At 41.2% G+C, this 21532-nt stretch overlaps 3 protein-coding genes across 10 annotated transcripts; 2 read left to right on the top strand and 1 right to left on the bottom strand.

Moving 5' to 3' along the window:
* The first annotated feature begins 11279 nt into the window (after positions 1-11279).
* LOC115049719 (transmembrane emp24 domain-containing protein 9-like) lies at positions 11280-15397 on the top strand. Of its 3 annotated transcripts, none has more exons than XM_029512186.1 (6): positions 11280-11433; positions 12175-12275; positions 12350-12475; positions 12593-12739; positions 12931-13046; positions 13953-15397. In XM_029512186.1, exons 1-6 carry the CDS (start codon positions 11280-11282, stop codon positions 13954-13956), a joined length of 648 nt encoding a protein of 215 aa, XP_029368046.1. In that variant the 3' UTR covers positions 13957-15397. The 3 variants fall into 3 exon arrangements, with proteins under 3 accessions (XP_029368046.1, XP_029368045.1, XP_029368044.1); XM_029512185.1 differs by having other exon boundaries at positions 12931-13073; XM_029512184.1 differs by having other exon boundaries at positions 12931-13077; positions 13953-14065.
* On the bottom strand, positions 13796-16580 carry tmem216 (transmembrane protein 216). 4 transcript variants are annotated; one of them, XM_029512189.1, is made up of 6 exons: positions 16558-16567; positions 15983-15996; positions 15802-15895; positions 14912-15004; positions 14095-14296; positions 13796-13986 (listed from the first exon to the last, which is right to left on the bottom strand). In XM_029512189.1, the coding sequence occupies exons 1-6, from the start codon at positions 16565-16567 to the stop codon at positions 13971-13973; spliced, it is 429 nt and encodes a 142-aa protein (XP_029368049.1). In that variant the 3' UTR covers positions 13796-13970. The 4 variants fall into 4 exon arrangements, with proteins under 4 accessions (XP_029368049.1, XP_029368047.1, XP_029368048.1 ...); XM_029512187.1 differs by having other exon boundaries at positions 14912-15895; positions 16558-16571; XM_029512190.1 differs by lacking the exon at positions 13796-13986 and having other exon boundaries at positions 14050-14296; positions 15983-16011; positions 16556-16580.
* Positions 16581-16758: 178 nt separating this feature from the next.
* Positions 16759-20754, top strand: LOC115049783 (transmembrane emp24 domain-containing protein 9). Of its 3 annotated transcripts, none has more exons than XM_029512301.1 (5): positions 16759-16924; positions 17936-18036; positions 18110-18235; positions 18385-18531; positions 18695-20754. In XM_029512301.1, exons 1-5 carry the CDS (start codon positions 16777-16779, stop codon positions 18797-18799), a joined length of 627 nt encoding a protein of 208 aa, XP_029368161.1. In that variant the 5' UTR covers positions 16759-16776; the 3' UTR covers positions 18800-20754. The 3 variants fall into 3 exon arrangements, with proteins under 3 accessions (XP_029368161.1, XP_029368160.1, XP_029368162.1); XM_029512300.1 differs by having other exon boundaries at positions 18650-20754; XM_029512302.1 differs by lacking the exon at positions 18385-18531 and having other exon boundaries at positions 18650-20754.
* The last annotated feature ends 778 nt before the right edge of the window (positions 20755-21532 follow it).

Raw genomic sequence — 21532 nt, 5'->3', positions numbered from 1 at the left:
TCTCCGTCTGTCGTACTTTCTGACTGCAGATGCACGACTGTCTAAAGACTGAGGAGTGGAACCAACAAAGGCAGAGCTATCTGGTAATCCGGCCCTCGGATTAAAACCGTCACACCTGAGTGCGAAGGCAGAGAGTCGGCGTTAACTTGGTTTTAATACTTTCTGTTTAATCTGGGTGGCAGCAGCCTCTCACCTTCATCTGTCTCCCGTGAGGTTTCTCTTTAAAATATTCAGAAAGTGAACCAAGCCGACACACGTCTGTGCTTAAACTTTAAAAACTGCAGAGTCTCCGCGAGATGTCAGCGAAAACTCGAGTGAAAGGAGCCACCGCTTTGAGGCTGAGAGTCATCGAGTGGCGTTTGAATTTTCTTATTTAATGTTGAAAGAGCAGCGCTGTGATGGAAAATGTCACTTATTGACAGAGAGCGACGTGACCTTGTGTGTTCGCCGGGAAACGTTTGTTTCTGAGGCAGTGCTGATTGGTCTTTTAAAAGGCCACACGGTTTTTTCCTGTTGGACTCTGATCATCAGCTGGCTATAAATCAGGTGAAGGAGATCTGGACCCACAAACACTCAGCTACAGGGAAGACCATCAGCCAGGCCTGAGCTAGCTGTTAGCATGCTAACTTAATCAAAATGGCCGCTCTGTTGTATCTCATCTTTGCTTGTTTGTTGCCCAAAGTTTAGAACGAGCGGGGAATTTATTTATTATTACACAAAGTTTTCTCACATAAAGTACACACAGGTGTTGATTTTAGTTTTTAATCCCATCCTTCAACAGAAAAACTGTTTCCTTATCTTCAGTTTTTACCGGACTCGTCCTCACCACAGCAGCTCAGACTCTGAGCTTGATGCCAAGATCCCCAGAGAGATCTGTCCATCAGCCTGAGAAAGTATGACTGCCGCGTGGAGAAAATATAAATAAAATTTTGGTCGGTTTTAGGAGCTGAGCGATGGAGGAGGCAGTGTGGATCGACGGGAGCAGCTGAAGATCCTCAGGGAGAACGCTGCCAAGCAAACCAGTTTTCAGAAGTCTCATCGCTCTTCATTCTTCTTGTTCTTTGTCTGCCTCCTCTCCTCCTCCCATATTTCCAGCCTGAGAGAAAAATATGAGACTTTATCAACAAAGAGGAGAAATTCCACCTCAATGAAAAACACAAAAAATTTATTCAAACTAATTTTTTTTCTTGTTTTTGATCTGGGAGTTTTTGCTTTTCACTCGATCTTGATTGGGGAGCGGACTTGGTGGTCTTAGTAGTCTTGAACAGCTCTTTGAATGTCTCCGATCTCGGCAACAGGAAGTGGATTTACCACCATGGGTTTGATGATGACGTGATGGAGGTTGATGTCGGTCCGAATGCTTAGAGAAAATATTTTTTTTGCTTCTCAGTCACCTTCTGTCCCGTTCTCTGGTTCTCTCCTCCAGTCCCGCTCCTCTGGGTTCAGGTCTGGAGACTGTGCTGGTCCTCCATCATCAGAGGGCTAATTCTTTTCTTCTAATGTTTTGGGTCATTAACCTCCGACCGACCCATCTGTCGTCCTTTCACGCTTTTTATCAGCAAACCAAAAGCAGGACACCGTCCTTCTTTCTGCAGCACAGCAGGGCTTTAATTATTTCAACAGTTATTTAAACCCATTAAATTCCTGCTTTTGATGACATTTACATGATTTTTCAGTTGTTTTTTTTTTCATCTTTTTTATTTTCTTATTGTTATAACTTGTGCAGTTTGTAGCTTATTGTAGAACAATATTTCCCCCCAACAACATTTTCCTCAAAGATATGACGGAATCTGATGACTATTTCTTTTAGCGTATTTATTTGCGAACTTTGGAAAACAAACACACTTAAACAGCTCTACTGCTCTACAGTCAGCAGGAGACCTTCATAATTATCTCGTGAAATATGATGAGCCCTTCAGTTTATCCTCCGATCTGATCTGTTGAAATGAGTTTATCTGTCTGCTGTGTCAGGTTACAGTCGGGTTAGAAATCCCACTCTGCTCACTGCCTTTAACTTTAACTTGAAGAAAGCGTTTGAAGGACTAAAAGGCTGACAGGTTAAGATCTTCCCGACATGTTGACGGATCCTCGTCGGATAAATTTGTTGTTCTCACTTCAGACTTTAACCCTGCAGCAGCTGTGCTCTCCTGACTCACTGATCCTGGATCACACAAACTCGACGCTTTCCTTTCTGTCTTCTTTAATTGTGACAGTTGATCAAGCCTTTTGTGTTCCTCGTAGCTCCACTCAGGTTTCTCCTGATGATCAACAAGATCCACCTGGTCTGGGCAGGAGGTTTTAAAGTTTTCAGAGATCAGGGACTGCTGCGGTTGCTCTCGCAGCCTTGAGTTGTTTACCTATCTTCTGATTTAATTGTATTCTGTAATCTTGATTTAGCATCCTGATGATTTATATTTTGTTGAATAATTTATGGGCTGTAAGTTTAGAGGGGTCTTGTTGGTTTATGCTGGGTCACTGGCGGAGAGGGAGGAGGAGGCGGGGGGGCAACACAGTGTTTACCACCTGAATATCAATATAATCATCAAGATTCATTATCAACTCCTCGGAGAATCCTCAGTCCACTAAAACCACAGACAAATTAAATATACGTATACTGAATGTACACATGATAAATATATCTGTATGTAAAACTAAAACAAGACTGAGACCATAAACATTCACTGAGGAGGAGGAGGGACATTTTCCCATAGAATTCAATACAACCTGACTTCTTCAGCATTAACCTCAGTCATCAGATTATCTTAGTTTAGCATAAAGATTGGACATTTGGATGAGTAATTCAGAATTACACAGATGAATGAGAAACTAATCCTTTTAATTCTGCCTGTTTCTCTGTCTTGTCGATACCTGGAGCCCACATTACCCAGAATGCAACCTCACGGCTGACGGTCAGAGATCCAAGTGCGTTTGTGTGTGCGGTGATAACGTGTGAACAAGAAAAGGCTCCATTTTGGTGTGTTTTCCGTCTAATCTGTCCGATTAGTGACAGAACATTAGAAACAAATTGCACGGTGGGCACTATGGAATTTCTCGGTTTTAATTGGACTTTCTGCGTTCCTGTGTGGACTAAATTAGCCGCGGAAAACCTGAATATAGATCACAGACTAATCACAGGCAGTCTTTGTTTCAAGTTTGTTTTCTTGGATGAAGACACTTCCCAGCTGAAATGTCAAGGCTTTAAACGTCATTAAAGAGTTCATCTTTTTCCGACAGAGCCTGCTCTCCTCGCCGTTTATCCTCCATCCTCGTCCCATCCAAGCAGTGTGTTTTATTTTAATCCTCCTCTCTGAAAAGACCATTAGCAGCTGCTCTTTGTTGGAGCTGAAATGAAGCTGAATATGTCAGACGGAGAAGAACATGAATTAAACATCGGTGAGAGACGGCAGAGTTATGAGCGGTGTCCGGTCTTATAAGGCTGAGAATTAACAGCACAGTATCTCCACTCTGACTGACACAGAGACGTCCGTCTGCCTGCCCCTGCCACAGGCTGGGATTTAAAAGAAAATGAATCAAAAGTTCATGAATGAAACAATAAAAGGAGTCCAAAATGAGAAATAAAAAGAGCATTCCCACCTCGATCATTAGTGGAGTCTCTCCGGTGGGAAGCGCAGCAACACACAGAATACAAAATACAACACAATGACAAGTTTTTAAAGACAAGTCTTTAAAGTCATCCATCTTTATTTATTGGAACCAAACTTAGCTGATTCATGACTGAAGTCAATTACAAACATTTACAGGCATTCATAACAAAAAACAACAGCTGAACAAAACGAAACAACACTCAGGAAGTCAGACAAAAGTAATGCAAACCAGCACCTGCTCTCAGTCTGATGAAGGAGTTCATGTTCCACCATCCAGCAGCCGTGTGTTTTATCTGCAGCAAGCGAGGCAGAGCTGGATCTGATGACGGAGCCCTGAGAATCCTCCATCAGGACCAGAAGACCAGACTGAGCGGACTGGGCGGACTGAGAGCAGTGGGATGTCGGTTAGGAGTCAGCAGAGGGAGGGGTCCGTTTTGCTCCTAAATCCAGCACCTGGAATCTCCACTGCGCTTCCAGAACTGACCCCCTGAACCCAAAACAGTATTCAGCCGCAGGATTGTGACACTTTAACGTCTAAAATATTCTCATATTGTTCACACAGACTTTAAGAGTAAGTCAAATAACCCAAAGTTTGTTTTCCCAGGACTCAAATTTATAATATGGTGTAATAAACGATGTAATTAGAGGACATAAATAACAAAAGGAACAGAAAGGTATATCGACTGCATGAATTAGCAGTTTGAAGGAATGTAATGTAATTTGTCTGAACATTTCGGCCCTCGACATTAACCAGGCGGCGCAGCTTTGTATCGATACAAAACGTTTCTGGTGTTTTTATTCAGTTTGAGTGGATTGAAACATGTTTCCAGCTCAAAGGCAGCACTTTGCTGAGCAGCAGCAGCCGCCTCAGGCATCATTTCATGTCAGGAAATATCTGAAGAATGCAAGGTCAGGGGGAGATGCCTTCATTATGTTGCTTTGACTGAATCCATGTTTCTTTTCATAGAGATTTAAATGTACAGTGGGAACATATTCAGCAGAGAAGGCCTCGGTGAAATGATGGGATGGAGGAAGGTCTGTCTCCGCAGACAAACGAAGGAAAAAGAGCCAGCAGGGTGATATAATGAACATTTCTCCCTGTAGTGCAGTGAAGTCCTTTCTTTTATTTTCTGCAATTATTAAACTTTCAGCTGGAAACACGGCTCACCTGCGTTCCTGTACGTCCTCCATCCATTATTCATCCCAGACACTGCTGCTGCTGCTGCTGCTGCTGCTGCTGCTGGAGACCAAAGACAAACAGGGAGCGGCCGTTTGGTCCCCGATATGTTTGAACTCACCCAAAACTAAATAATGCTGAGTCCTGAAGAAAATTCTGTGGCTGTCATAATATCTGTGTGAGGGGGCAGCGTGGACGGGTGGACTTCTCTCTGACCTTCGCTCAGTAGTTTTACTTGACTAAACTTTAAAGGTCCAAACTTTCCAGAGGTGGATGTTTGTGCTCTATTGTCCTCCAAATGATGAATGAATGTGCCGTAGTTGCTACGGCGACAGCAGGTCCCGGCCATAGTTTTATTTTTTGTGACGTTTGACGTCATTCAACAGTAACAACCGCATCCTGCTTCCATACGATTTAAAGCAGCACTGTTAAACAAACAAAACATCCTGTCGGGTTTTTTTCTGCCAAATTCGGGAACCCTGCCATCTTCTCTTCATCAGGGCCCCGCAATGTTCCTGGATCTCCATCATAAATTTAATTTAACATGGGACCTGCTAAAAGAAAGTCGGGCTGGTAAGAATTCAAGATGGCCTCTCTTCCGTGATGGAAACAAGTCCTCCCACAAACATTCTGGCCTCATCTCTTCATCCATGGTTTAATTACTCTTGAGGCCAATTTATAACATATTTTGTTTATTTATTCTCTCGTGAAGACTTCTCAATTTAAAAATGAATATATTTGAGAACAACTTGACAAACAGACGGGAATAAATATCTATTCTGAATAGAAATAAAATCCTCCAGGAAACAGTAAGGTCAAGGTCAAAACAGGAAGTGTGCGACGCTGCAGTGAACCTGTGGGTGTACTCGTATTTAACTTTGAAGAACCAAATCAAACATTTTAAAATAATAAAGCGTGTTTGTAAAGGTCCAAATATTTCTGAAAGTAAGACGCAAATCTCCCCAATAAATGCAGCACAAATATCTGAATACGGATATATACAGGGGACTCCTCCCTTATATTGAAGTCTATGGGAAAATGTCCCTCCTCCTCCCTGATGAGTTTCTGGTCTCAGTCTGAAATACAACATGATGATCATTTAGAGGGAAAGGGGAGGGGCTGGGGGGGCGGGGCTGCTGTGTGACTGACAGACTGACCCACCCAGTCAGAAGAGCGTGCAGAGCAGGTCAGCTCCACCTTCTCCTCCAAAGATGGTTTCTTTCTTCAACAGAAGTTACAAACTGGGAGCTCACAAACTGACAGGTGACGTCAGAGAGAAGACTTTTAATGAGAAGAGTAAATATCCAACACTCTACACAAAGAAAGCCAATAAATAAGCTCAGTCTGATTTTGCCCTTGACTCCTCCTGTTGATTTCTCAGTTGCTGCATTTCAAGGAAATTAAACTTAACAGTTATTTTCTAGGCTGCTGCTGCAGATTGAAGGGGACTGTATGGAGGAGAGCAGAAAGTGTGACAGCCAACTCTGACCCTTCCCAGTGCTGCCGTAGGAGCCTTTTGGTTCAGTTCCATTAGCTGCCTCACAAACAGGAAACGGAGGCGCCGACATTCACACTTTTAAGGGTTTTCATAGTTTACAGTTAAGGATCTGCCTCAAACTTTTGAAACCAAAACTACCCTCATCACATCGGATCATCCTGTGTCATCCGGAGCCCTGACACCTTCCACCCTAACGAGCAGAATATTCTCAGCCTCATCAGCTGATTCTTCTTCTCTTCTTTTAGAAAAATCAGATTTCAGTATGACTGAAGATCTGTTTGTTCGGTGATGGACAGGAAGCTCTTCTCTCTCTCTGTGATGTTGTGGCTTCAGCATCTGTGCCATCATTAGTATCATAACCCCTGTAAATATGCATCTTCCTCCTGTGTTTTTCTCAGACTGATCACATACATTATGGATTTTCTCCCCTGCTTCTCTTCCTCCTCCTCCTCCTCTTCTCTTTCGCCACCTTTTAAGACAAATATGGCTTTTCTACCTCTTTCCTCTCTCAGTTTAATCACAGTGCTTCACTGCCATCAAGTGGCTGCAGATCCTCCACCTCAGCACATGGATGGATTCCCCGGAGTCAAAGGACCGGGGGCCTAAATGGTCGGGGAGGGGCCCCGGAGCCAGAGCCTCAGTTTGAAAGGACTGTTCATGTCTTCCTTGTTGGGAAGTCGATGATTTAGCCTCATGTTTGGTCTTCAGATCAGATTTTTGTGATGGTTCGTTATGTTTCGTTCACAGAGCTGCCAGAAATATTAATAATATTATCACATTTCATCTGATGATGCACCATGATGTGATAATTATGATAATAATATAATGGATGTGTCCAATTGAATAAATCTGAAAAGTGCCGTTGCTCAGCCTGAGACAGTCCAGGTTCTTCAGGGTGTGGCTGGATGAGCTGACGTGGATTTTGGTCCTGAGGGAGCAGCAGGAGCAACAGGACAGATTATACCCAGATACCTGCATATTGTTATTGTTACTGATTTTAGACAGATCCGGGCTTAGTCCCTTCAGGTCTGTATCCAGGTCAATGAGCACCTTCTTGGTCTTCTTTGGATGCACTTTTCCAAAAACATCAGTTTAAGAAGCTAAAATGTGTTTTTCCATCATGTCTGCAGTTTATGTGCAGCCGATCTACCAACTTTAGATAAGAGCCATGTCGGAGAGCCCGAACTGTCCATTTAAGAAGCGCTTCTTAAAATCCCTTTCATGTGTTTGGGGTATGATGTTGCAGCCCTTCGACGAAACTACACAAGCTGAGGACTGAAATATTCAAACCCAAGACGTCTGCAGCATCATTTCAGACATGTTCCTCCCAAATTTAGACTGTCACTGTGGGACCTTGATTAGAATTTAAAATGAGGCTGTGTGGGTTTGAATAAAGTTTGTGCTGTGTGGAGGTTAAAAGCCACAGGGCTTTTATCAGGACGCCTTGGTGTGAGCGGGGAAGCAGGTGCAGCCGCAGGAAGACACCGAGACTCACGTGGAGACGGATCAGCATTGATTGGAATAAATAGGTGGCCATCCACAGTCTGATGGTGGACATGGCCGGATTCAGGTCCTGAGAGGGCTGCAAAACGAGCAAAACGTGAAAAGAAATAAATTAATGAGGAAATGTAAAGAAAATAACTCTATAGGAGTGAATCATGTCAGTAAAAATGGCAGTCATTAGTTTCTCAGACTGTGTTGAAGTGTATGGGAAAATGTCCCTCCTCCTCCCTGATGAGTTTCTGGTCTCAGTCTGAAATACAACATGATGTTCATTCAGAGGGAAAGGGGAGGGGCTAGGGGGCGGGGCTACTGGTCTCAGTAGGTCTCTACTGGACTCACCCCTCCAGATATCTATTGGTTTAAAGAAAAAAAAAAAACAAGATGGCTGACAGACAAATTACACCTAAACAATTTTTAGTACCTCTTTTAAATATAAACATGTTTTTCTGTTGGATCTGGTACAAACACGTTGAAGCTGAAATGTCCCGAAGATTTCATTTGTTTCTTCACACCGTACCTCTGAGTCGTCACCTTCCATCGTCCCGTCCCATCATCCCTCTCTGCCTCTCTGCTGCTGTTGACAGAGCATTAGAATACGATTTCAGGCTACTTCATTTGTTTTTTATTTATTTTTTTCCAGCCTGCGCTGCTGTAAACATAAATCACAGCGAGCTGAGCCCAGAGCTCATATAAATGTCAGGATAGACAGCGAAGCTCATAAACCTCTAATTTGATCTTTATTCATCTGGGACAAGGCATGAATAAAAGCTCACCTAGTAAATCATCATTTTCTGCTTTCTGTCAGCACAGCAGAGAGAGAGAGACACATCCATCCATCCTCCTGTCCGTTTAAGCCCCGCCTCCTGTTGCTCGTTAGGCAACTCCACTTCCTATTGGCTTCTTCCGCTCCGACCTCGTTAAGTATAAAAACTTGAAATATAAATAAATATAAAAATGCTAAATAATTATATGATTAATGGATTTAGATAATTTTTAAGTGATTAATCAGTCTCTGGAATAGTGATGAACGCCTTTTGTTTATGCCTTTATTCAATCTGCTCCTCAGACACTTTCTGCTTTAATCTTTTACACTTTTAAATTACTTTAATAAGTAATTTAATTAGTAAGTAACAGCTGTAATGGTGTCTCTGATTGGTCTCACTTCTGCCCTAAGCTCCTGATGCTGAGTATCAATCTGCATTTGCAATTTTGAGTGTGTTAATAATAACAACACACAAGATGTATTCAACCATCCACCTTCAGTCATTCATCTGAACCTGCATGTCTTTGGACTGTGGGAGGAAGCTGGACCGCCTGGATGTGAAAAAGAGTCACACAGACGAAAACATCATTTGTTTTGTACACAGTTGGTTCATGTTTATATTTTAGATTTCAGTTTCCCAGGTCAACAGCTGTAGGTGACGGAGGCCTCATGTGTCGGGCTGACAGAGTTTTACTGACATCTGCTGGTCTTCTGTCAGAGCTATACCTGAACACAACTCCAGAACATTCCCAGACCCATCATGCACCAACATGATGGGTCCTGCACCAAAGATACAGAAAAAAGACAGGCTAAAAAATATATATGTATTACCTTCCTCCAGAAACACAAGATATTGTTAAGGAAGGTGGATTCAAAGTCATTTATTATCACAGTCCATAAATTTAAAGTACTGTTATTATTTTATTGGTATTTTTGAAAACCATTTGAAATATGTTGAAATGCTGTCATGCACAGTTTTTAAATGAACATTAAGATTTAATGTTGTGTTGATCGATTCTGCAGCTTGTTTTCCCATCAGAAGGTAAAAGTTAAATCCTGGTCGGTGGTGTCTTTGTGTTCTGTGCTCAAAGAAAATATTAATTATAAATCACAACGGGAACATTGTGTGATTTTGTCAAAAGTTTCTGTGAGGGCTGATGTGTGTGGACACAGCACAGAGATGAAGCTGAAGTTGTGAACAGTGGTCGCTGCTCAACAAAGTGGCACAATTTAATTTGTGTGGCAGGAGCTGCTCTGCTGCGATAGACTCAGTAATGAAACCTCTCAGCTTTAAGTTCTGTCTGCTTTATATTCACAAAGAGAGACGAGCGAGCCATCCATCGTGGAAACATGCAAATACACTGATCTCTTTAATACGAGCTTCACCCAATTGGACGGTGACTTTGACAAGCAGAACAAATGCCCTGCGAGCACAAACGTGCAGGTCAGGAGAAGCAGCGCTGATGGCCGAGGCAGAATTCAACTTTCTTTATCCTCTTTTCAACACTGGCAGTCACATTCTGTCTGGTCGCTTACTGTTAAATTAGTCATCTCAGATTAGAGACAGCTTAAGGAAGAAAACTTTTCCTTAATAAGAGTTGATAAAGCTCCAAAACTTTACGGATATTTAGCACACGCAAAAAGAGTTTGTGTTTTTTGGAAAGTCTCATGGGTGTCTATTCACAGGAATAAAATATCACTCATATCCAGGTACTTTGTTGAAAATAATATTTGTTAGCTGTGAAATCGTGGATTGTCGTGACAAACTGGATGGAAAAATCTTATTTAAAATTTTATGTCTTTTGTGCAGTCGTTCTCAAAGGGAGTGATGAGTTAAAATCTCTTGTTCGACTGTCTGAGTGACCACAACACTGTTGCCCCACAACAAGGAGGTCCTGGTTCGATTCCCAGCCCGTGGCCTCCAAAGACGTCCTGTTTGGGTTCATCTGTGACTCTAAACTGTCCGCAGGTCTGAGTAGTTGTTGGTCTGTCCAGGGTGAGCTGGGATTGGCTCCACAACACTCCGTGACCTGGAAACAGATCAGAGGTAGAAGATGAATAAATGAATGTTGTTTTTGATAATAACTCAAGTCTGCCAACTTTTTGTTTCACAATACAGCTCTGAATATACACTATAGTAATAATTTTAATGAACTGAAAAGTTGGACTTATAATACCAGCATTAGCTCCTAAGATACTAAACTTTGAACAACATAATAAAACACCAAATACAAATATGAGAAACATTTTTTTTTTCATTAGCAGTTAATAATCTAATGTTTGGACACTTATAGTCTGCCTTGTAATTGGTTGTCAGCTGTTAAGTTTTTGGACAATAATTTGAGCAGTTTAGCATAAATGTTTTAAATTTACACGTCTAAGCTTCTAAACTTTGGACAACATATCAAAATACTAAATAAAGCATGATATTCTAAAGTTTAAGCACTTTAAACTCAAAATGTTAGTTCTATTATCATTATTATTATTATTGGCCTATTTGTTTCAATACTAGCATTAGCTGCTAAACTACTAAAGCCTGACATTTAAAAGTTGCATTCATCTATCTTGCAGCTGTATTGACAGCTAAATGTTTAAAGTCTGGACTTTATATAATAACAATAAACATGTTGAATCAGATTTTTGCTGTGAAATATTTCTTTAACAGGCCAGCGCTGTGAGAACTACAGCTCCCAGAATCCCCTGGCTCCGCGCAGACTCAGTCTCAGCGTAAAGATGGCGGCTGTCGGAGTACAGCTGTACTTCTTGTTGTTGTTGTTGTTGTTGACTTTATTTCAGGATTGTTTCGTCTATTCTCTGCATTTTCACATCCGAGACGCGGAGTTGAAATGTTTCAGAGAGGAAATGCCCGAAGAGGTGCTGCTTGTCGGTGAGTTGATGTCACATTTAAAGAAAAATCAGTTCCGTTTCTAACTTCCGATTTTTGATCACGAGATTCATAAACTATCAAATAAAATGCATTAAGTTCGAAATGTCCTATTATTAAAACTCTCTTTCGACATTTTTATTGTTGTTGCGAAGGAATAATTAATTACAGTTTTAGGATCTGTGGAGTATAACTATTTAAACTTTAAACAAACTTTCAAAATAAGAATAATATTTCTGTAAATTAATTATCTGACAGGAAATTACAAAACAGTTGAAAGAGATTGTGAGGATAATTTCCGATCAAATCTTTGGAATCAAGCAACAAACTTATGTCTTTAAATTCAGAGAATGATTATGAATTAAATACATATTTAGAGGATGCTTCTCTTTACCTCCTTGTTTCCTTCACTTGTGTCCTACTCCTCGGTCATTCTCTCCTCCAGGAGAGATAAAATGAAATGTTGTCCGTATAATAAGTCCAATGGGTGTGATGTCCTCCAACACAACAGCTCAGATAAAAGTGGCACTAAAAACCTGTTTGTAAGTTTACTGAAAGCTACAGAGCCAACAGGATGTATTATTTTTGGATTACATGCATCTAAGATTATTGATGTTCAGTTTGTAAATTCATCCTGTAATCATCCAAGTTATGTTTGGAAAGTCTCCTAATTTGTAGAAATGATTTGGTTCAGTGGAACATAAAAACCTCGCAGGTTAATATCTGCTCCTCCTCCTCCTGCAGGTACCTATCGGACTCAGCTGTACGATCAGCAGAGGGACCGGTACCTGCCGGCTCCTCAGGACCTCAGGATGCTGATCGTGGCCAAAGATCCAGATAACCAGGTTCGTCCCGGAGTCGCAGGTTCGATTCATGCTGTCTTCTCAGTGTTGATCAGTGTTATGTGTGTTTGCTGTAGCTGGTTCTGTCTCAGCTGTCCGACTCCGAGGGAAGGTTCAGCATCACATCTCATAAACCAGGAGAACACCGGTTCTGCCTGCAGTCCACCTCCTCACAGCCGGCCCCGTCAGCTGGAGGCGTGCTAGTGAGAATGCCATAGCACAGATTCTACAAAAATAAATACAAGAATGATGAACTTACAGAATGGCTTATGTTTGTACAAGAGAATGAACTTCCTGATGAACTTCCTGCTGTGCTGCAGGCGGTTCACCTGGAAATTAAAATGGGCTTCAGCACCAACAACTACACGAAGATCATTGCTGAGGACAGACTGACAGAGCTGCAGCTGAGGGTCCGACAGCTGACGGATCAGGTCAAACAGATCCAGAAGCAGCAGACGTACCAGAAGGTAAGTCAGTCAGTCTGCCGGTGCGAACACACCGACAGGAAGTCATAATTATAAGATCAGGTCTTTATGAATGTGAGTCACTTCTGTAATTGATGAAATGATGTAATCCTGAGGAAAGACTGTGATATATCCAGTCTAAATGAAAATGTGGAGACAGGAACAGTTTGATCTCGTCCTGTTTGTGTTCACAGTTGAGGCAGAAACATTTCCGAGACATCAGCCACAACACTGAAATGTGGATCTTCTGGTGGCCCGTCGTCCGCTCGCTCTACGTGGTGGCCGTCATCACCTGGCACACCAAATCCTGGTAAACACCAAGTCCTTCTGCCGACTTGTAGGTAAAGTCTCAGTGTGAAACCATAAAAATACCCTTTACTGACGTCAAAGAACAAATGTCCATATTGTATATGAAACCCTAATCTTTGCTTTTTCAGAAACCTTGAATTTTAGATTTTCTGATTTTTTTTTTTTCAGCACTTCCCAGTTACGCAAAATATCAAATGATCTATTTCACTAAGACAATGGGAGAAAATGTAGGCTATGGCTCAGTAAATAAGCTAAAAACAGTTACAGCGCTGACAAAGATCTGGTCCTGTGAGCTGCTGTTTCTCCTTCTGTTGCAGCAACAGTAATTGTTTTTTATTTTTAGGCATGCAGATGATCCATTTCTCTCTGAATATTTAGCTGCATCCTAATTCCAGCATCACATCGAAGGTCTGGCCCTTCGTAGCTAAATTAAAATGAAACTCTCTTTCTTCAGAGGGTTTTTGTTTTGCACCACGATAAATATATTTCATGTTATATTACAGGCCTCAATATATATAGTACAGCTGACATACAGTATATAGTATGAGCATGCCTTTTGTTGATTTCAATAAAAAAAAATCCTTCCTCAGGTTTGAAATGCGTGTCAGAGGAATTTACAGATTTGATTGATTTAGCAGATACCAACATTAACAGACACAGCTGCTGTATATTTGAGGATATATTACAGGTGTGAAAATGTGTCAAACAAATGGCACCGATCCAGTTAAGAAACACAATTATGTTCAATTAACCAAAATTTATTTACAAAATTGTTTTCATCTTCAGAGATTTACAAACTGTTTTTATAAAAAGTAGAAACTATTTAGTGTGAAACCGGTGTCTTTCAGAAAACAGACAATATTTTATATTTACATAGTATTTTGACCATTGTTGTTTTGTATTCCAGGTGAACTCTCAACTTTCTTCAATAAACTTTGGACCTGCAGAAAAAAAAAAAAAAGGAAAGCATATTAATTCAAATCTGAATTTAGACCGTGGACGCCCCCCAGCATCAGATAATCAGTACTGAACCCAGAGGACATGGTCACCTTGAGAAGGCGGACACAGAGAGAAGTCCGAGCAGGAGCTCGAGGCTGTAGAAGCAGAGCAGGATGGCGCTGAGGATGAATTCCAGCCGCAGGACAAAGGTCTGCAACAGCAGGTAATAAACAGCCAGCGCGGCACAGGGAAACAGCATGAACAGCGACGCACACAACGCCAGAGAGCGCTCGCACAGGTTCCCCTTCCAGCCTGGAGCGAGACGCCGCAGCATCGACACATCACTGTTAGCTGCATGTTTAGATCTCAGGCCTGTCCTGCACAAATACTACTGAACATCCTGAGTAACTTTATTCAGTCAGTGGTGATGAGTATTAAACAGCAGCTGGTCAGGATCCTAGTTGTCTGTACAGGTGACCTTTGACTCAGTTCCAGCTCTGAATCAAACTGGATTTTAATGTTAATGCTCATAATACGATCAAAGGGTCCAAGCTCTTCGACAGAATAAATCAGCTTTCATTTTAAACCAAAACAAAATTTAAAATGATTTTGAGCAACAAAGTTGAACAATTTATGGGTCCAGTTGCTCAAAGAGAGTTTTAGTCTTAATCAGTAAAGTTCAAACCTTTGAGCTTAAATAATGAAATAACACCAGAAGTGTAGATACACTACATTTAAATAAATGTAGAATTTTTTAAGATAAAATTATGAATTGAAAACCAAGTACATTTGAGTCCTGGACATTTGCTTTCCACCAGGTGGCACCAAAGAACTCTACTAACTAAACAGGACTTCAAATCAGACTCTCATTCACATTCAACTCAGGTCAGTCACCAGTGAGACAGAGGAGACAGGTGTCTCACTCACCATAAAAGATCCTGAGGGTTTCCAGGCCGAGGAAGATAACCAGCAGCACCACATCCAGGACCAGGTTATTAGACGGGTATGGCAGTAAAACCCCTGCGTGGACGCACAAACAGGAAGTCCAGCCGTAGGGGTGGTTTATGTTGATTGCAATTTTTTTATCATCAGATGAATTATTATCAGATGAACATGAAAATGTAGCAGCAAGGTTCCATTTCATTCTGACTTTGTCTTGGAAATGATTTTAACGTAACCTTGGACCTTTTTCAACTTCCTGTACTTTAATTTTTCTGGCCATCAAAACAGAAAAGTTTTATTTTGAGCTAATCAAATGCTCATATATGTTTTAGTTTTTCCAAACAGTTCTGCCTCAGATGTGCCTGAGATTTGTATTAACATGCTCTCTATGTTGCATGCACTTTTTTTTTCACACATATCTTTTGTTGATTTCACAAATTAATAAAAACTAAAAATCTTTTTATAATGCTTGAAACGTGTTACTGGCATCCATTCCTACAGATTTCCAACAAGAACTTTAATGAGGTTTTAATCTTTTTCAGGATTTCAAGATTTCAGTCAGTGATGTTTTCTATAATAAGCTTCAAAATACACAGTTAAATCTCTCAGTAGACACCCAAGAGAAAACTGCACCTCTCAGTGTGTCAGCGCAAGAGAAAAGAATATTTTAGATTATGGAGAATTTCAAGAAATTACAAGAGTGTGTGATTCCTCACTTGACTTTGATGCTTAAAGCTTGTGACAGTAACCAGCTAACTGCAGTGGCTTCAACCTGAATCCTGTTCATCATGCAAGACTGCATCCAACCCTTCCATGAAACTGTAATACCAGTTCCCTCTATGAGCTGGATTGTATTGTACAAAATGTTTCCAGACCTTTGTAGATGAACATGAGAATCTCTGCCAGGTAAAAGGCTGCAAAGTACCAGCTGTTCAGGTAGAAGAGAACCTGCAGAGGAGTGGAGGAAAGCTGGGAGGGGGGCAAGAAGTCAAGGACAAAGACAGAGTCAATGGAGACAAAGAAACAGCCGTGAGCTGCAGCTCATGTGAAGGATACAATTGGTTGGTTTCCTGCACAGGGAAAGAGAAAATACAGCTGTTAGATGGAGGACTGAGACAGCGTGCTGGTCTGCTGCTGAAAATCAGAACAGCTGACCCATCGTAATATCGCACATTACAGCTTTTCACCAGCTCAATTTGAAAGATGTAAACCAAGCCATGTGCATTTCACAAAAGGACGCTTGCTATAAAAACAGTAGTGCAGTCGATCGATTCCTCCTCTCTTGTCTTTAACGTGGATTTAAAACAAGTTTCTTCATGTTGGGTTGTGGCATTAATAGCATTATCAGCAGGAGCAACAGTATTACTGACAGTATTTTTGCAGTGGTTGCAGCAGAAATTAGCAGCAGCAGTAACATTATAGTCTGCTCATACGTTTAGAGAAACGAACTGATTGAATTACAAGCTAACGGCTAACTTTACAGATAAGCGCCATATTATTATTAATATTAAATGCTGGCGTGGTACCGTCAAACCATAACAGGATCAGAAAATTTACTCTAAGGTCGTTTCCCCAGATGTTTAATAATATTATCATCTATTTATCTGCTTCGTAGAAAGAATGTTTCTCACCGGGCGCCATGTCTAATTGCCATGGAAACCGCTTACAGGAAGTGGCTCCTTCTTCTTCTCTGTTGGGTTTAACCGGCAGCAGCGTTGATGTCCTGTCTCGACGACTACATTTCCCGGCATCCTCCTGCCGCGCGCTGATTGGCCGTACTGTAACGAGGGTTTACGTGGCACTGCCGGGGCAGCGCAGGCGCAGTCCGAGTTTCCTCCAGGTGTGTAAAGATGGTGTCCGTCAGGATGCAGCCGTGTGTGTTGACGGTTTTGCTTCTCACCGTCTGCTCCACCTTCGTCTCCTCGTTGTACTTTCACATCGGTGAGACGGAGAAGAAGTGTTTCATAGAGGAGATCCCGGATGAGACGATGATTATTGGTGAGTGTCAGCACAGAGGCGGGCTCTTCGGCTAAGGCTAGCTGCTAGTTCATCAACTTTAGCTAATCGGCTAAGTAAGCTAAAGTCAGTTTGTGTCCTCAGAAAGTGACATTTCCGGCTTTAATTTAAATTCACAGCTTGACATATCGGCCTGCAGCCTGCAGTTACAAACTGTTAAAACACATTTCACCTGTTTATTCATGGAGCGATTCTAAACGAATTAATCTAAAACCTAATTATCCTCCTTCAAAACTAACGCTTAACCAAAGTGAATTAAATGTGAAGTGGCATTGTATTTGACTGTTTTGTGTTGTTTGAGTTAACTTGAGTATTTTTATAGGCTGCTGCTCTTTAGAATGAATTATCTAATAATAGTTCAGTGTCATGTAAAAGCCTGAATTATAATACATGTTGCATTTGTTACAGATTTTTTTGAAACGCTCACTGATTCCAATTTATGAATCAGCTGAATGTATTTGAAATAGTTAAGATAACAGTCAAAAGATAAAATAGAATTAAAATAGAAAAGATAGAATTAAAATTGAGGGTTGTATTTTAAGTATTGGAATATTGAAGTGAAAATGCTCATTGTGTTTTATTTGTTCACTCTCAAACTGCAGTAAGCAGTTAACACCATTTCAGGAACTCTTCAGTACATACAACAATCAGGTTAGAAGGCCTTCAGTTTGGTTCAATGTAAATTGTTGATATACCTGAATACAGGTCACCTGTATGAATCAGAGGGCTTCCATTATGAGGGACATGAAGTAGCCTGACTATCACTTGATGTGGTTTTCTGACAACTGTTAAAATTCAAATTATTTAAATCCTGGTGGTTTTCTCAATTGGTTCTAAATTATATTTGTTCAGCATCTGTTATCAGTGCTTTCATTACGAGAAACTCCCACTGCTGTCATTGTGCAGCAGACCAAAACCAGGAAATATTTATGGATTCGTGCAATTAAGAAATTGAAAGGCTTAAGACACCTCACACTGTATCTGTCCCTGCAGGTAACTATCGTACCCAGTTGTACGATAAACAGCGGGAGGAGTACCTGCCGGCCACTCAGGGCCTTGGCATGTTTGTGGAAGTCAAAGATCCAGATGACAAGGTAAACTGAAAGATTAAAGGAGAAGTGTCTGAGGTCTCGCATTTCGTTGAACTGGTTTGTATCTTTCCTGCAGGTGATTCTGTCTCGCCAGTATGGCTCAGAGGGAAGATTCACCTTCACATCACACACACCTGGAGAACACCAGATCTGTCTGCATTCCAACTCCTCCAAGTTTGCCCTGTTTGCTGGTGGCATGCTGGTGAGGAGACTGTCAGTTTAGCTCTTTAGTTTTCAGATGGAGCTCAGTTTGCCTTTGTTTGACTCCATTGCGATTTCCAAAATAAATTAAAAATGTTATTAGGATTATTTGAAATTTGGAGGATTGTAACGTGGTGCGCTGTGTTGCAGAGGGTCCACCTGGACATCCAGGTTGGCGAGCATGCCAACAACTACGCAGAGATTGCCGCTAAAGACAAATTGACGGAGCTGCAGTTGAGAGTCAGACAGCTGGTGGAGCAGGTGGACCAGATCCAGAAGGAGCAGAATTACCAGAGGGTCAGTTGGTATTTTCCATGTTGGTGTGGTGTTGTTCTGGCTAAATATTCACCAGCAGTCAACCAGCCTGCTCTGTGTTAGTAACATGAAGGTGTCTCTGCCCCAAACCCCCATATAGTACCGTGAGGAGCGTTTCCGTCAGACCAGTGAAAGCACCAACCAGCGGGTCCTGTGGTGGTCCATCGTCCAGACCCTCATCCTGGTTGCCATCGGTATCTGGCAGATGAGGCACCTCAAGAGCTTCTTCGAGGCCAAGAAGCTGGTGTAACTTTTTTCCTGGAGGAGAGTGTGTGTCTGTGTGTGTGTGTGTGTGGTCTCTACTGATTGATGCAGTACTGAGCGGCAGCAGTCGCTGCTAAGGAGAGGGGATGCAGAGAAAGTTCAGCTGCACCATTTTTCTCGAAGACAACCTTTTCATTCAGTTTGACATTATCAATGTTCTTCCTGTTTCGTCGCCCATCCTGTTTGTAATGAGCTCCTCACATGTGCAGTAGAATCAGGAGAGAATCACCTATTTATTAAGCAGGTTTCAGAGAAGGGATCTGGTTTTTAATTTTTCTGATCTGGACTCAGTTTAGTCCTTTTGTGGATTTCCTAAAGTGAAGTCCAGCAGGACAAAGTCGTCAAACCTGTATTTTATAATTAATTTTCCCCTTTTTCTTTCTTGTCACTCTGCGCGAGTTCTTAACTTGTTACTGGCCACTAGAGATGTTTTTCATGTTGCTCATTCGAAAATAAAATGTCACAGAAACTGTCGGCCTGAAGCTGAAATTAGAGTCTGGATTCATTCATGAAATAGTCTTTGATGTATTTTTTGCACCCTCAATCATCAGATCAGCTGCTTTTTCACCTGAAGCAACAACTAAATATAATCAATGATTATTCTTGTTACCGCCAAAATCTCAAGCTCCAATTTTCCATCGTATTCATGGGAAAGGGGCGACAGCATAGCTTAACACCATGATAATGGAGGCACAAATGGAGGCACAAATTTCCGAATCTCAGCTTATCGAAGCTCCCCAGATTTGAGACTTTGTTAAATTTTGGACAAATCAAACGTGTAGTGATGTAATTTTGTGCAGGGGGATATCTGGGTTCCTTTTTTGATTAATTGATAGATAATGGTTTTTAAAAAAGTGATGATAAATAGATAAAAATATTAATTTGTTTCTCTTGGAAACTTTCCTTGGGTGCTGTTTTTGTTTGCTCAGTCTGCTGCTGCCCTGATGAACTGCCCCCCCAGGCCTGTAGTCATTCATGGGACATCCATTAGGGGTACATTTCAGACACCGCCGTGACCTCTCCCCCTCCCAGGGGGAGCTCTTAATTGTGTGTTTGCAGTTTAAATCACATGAAGTGAAACGTCAGGCTTTTGGGGTTTACCTTCAACTGTGATGTCACCAGACATCACCTGATCAACTGGAATCACTTGTGAGCCAGTGGGGGGTCGGTTCCAGTTGGGATGGTGACATCGCTGCTCTCACCTGTTTTGTTGTTGGTGTTTTGTTTTTTTCTCAGTGAAATCCTTCCCAAAGAGACAGTTTCCTGCTTGTCGTTATGTGTGCGTTTGAGTGAAGCTGCATTTATTCAGAGTCCAGACTTGAATGTACGTGTCTGACTTGGTGGGGGTGATGGAGGAAGATGATTCTCCATCATTTGGCATCAGATTAAAAGACCGAGCTGGATAGTTTTTACTTGTTTCATCCAACACAGTTGGAGACGCTGATGTTTGTGTCAAAGACGAATCTGTCTGAACTGTGAACCAGACTCTGCAGTCTCCTCTTTTAATTTACTAATGACGCTTCACCTCCTTCTCCTGAGACTGTCTGATGATCTTTAGCTTCAGGAGAAGAATGAAAACACAAATTGTAGTTTTGGGTTTTTACAGTAAAAGACTCTGACAAACTCAGCTAAACACAACAGACCTGAGAAGTAAAGCCTGAAAACATCAGTCATGCAGTCTGGGGGTGTTTTTTTTTTTTTTTTTTTTTTTTAATCTCTCTGTCTAAGGTTTTGTTGTGGTGTTCTTTTGTTTTGTTTTTTTGTGATTATTTTCTGGTGGTTTGTGTGAAACAGTTTTAGTTTGCTGGTAAGTTTCAGATTCTGGGTCTAGGTTTTGAATTTCAGCTGAAAGATGGGCTTGAATTGATTTTATTTTTAGAGATTCTGTCCATGTGAAATCTGTCTATAATTGCACTCAAAATAAAGTTTTGTCACATTTGGTTTAATGGATGCTGTTATTTTTTTTTTTAATTAATGTAATGTTGTTGTACACAATATGGTTTTATAGTTATAATAGTGCTTATAGAATATAAATGTTTTATCATGAGAAAGAAATGTTACAATCAGATATTTAAAAAAATATAAATTAAATTTGTAAAGAGAAACCGAAACTAATAAAAACATCTGTCTCTTGGTGTTTAAGATTGGCTCGCAGATTGACTTTATTACAATTAGTTATGATGAATTTTATCAGAGGTATTAATTATTTAGTTATTATAATTGATGATATAATTAGTTGTTATTAGGAAGGAAACATCGATCAAAGCTGTAAGCAGGTGTCCACTATGTGGCGCTACAGAACACCAGTTATTTGTCATGTCAGGTTTGATGTGCAGACCAGATGATGTCTGCGTGATCCGACTGACTTCCTGTGTCCAGTTTAAAAACACGGAAGTGCCCAGGGCGGGCACCTGATTGGACAGTATGTGATGGCGTCATGGAGACTTCCCGCCACGTCCTGCAGGTAAAACAGGACCGAGACTTTAAAAACGGAAGATTCTGGGTGAACTCATTTGGATTCAACTGTCGGAGGAGAATATCGGCCAAGTATGGCAGAAACTTCACCTTTCAATCAAAATGGCCGACTTCCTGCTGGAGTTTGGATTTTGATCCAAGAGACTTTTTAGTTTGTCTGGTCCTGATGCATCTGTGGACCTTTTTTTATACTTTACATGATTTTTCTAGACTTTAAGGTGAGTCATTTTGTGCAACCAATGAA

The sequence above is a fragment of the Echeneis naucrates genome, chromosome 10 (assembly GCF_900963305.1).
Source record: "Echeneis naucrates chromosome 10, fEcheNa1.1, whole genome shotgun sequence".
Classification (NCBI taxonomy): Eukaryota; Metazoa; Chordata; class Actinopteri; order Carangiformes; family Echeneidae; genus Echeneis; species Echeneis naucrates.
Note: the sequence above shows the minus strand (reverse complement) of the source record. Positions and strands in the feature narration are given on the sequence as shown.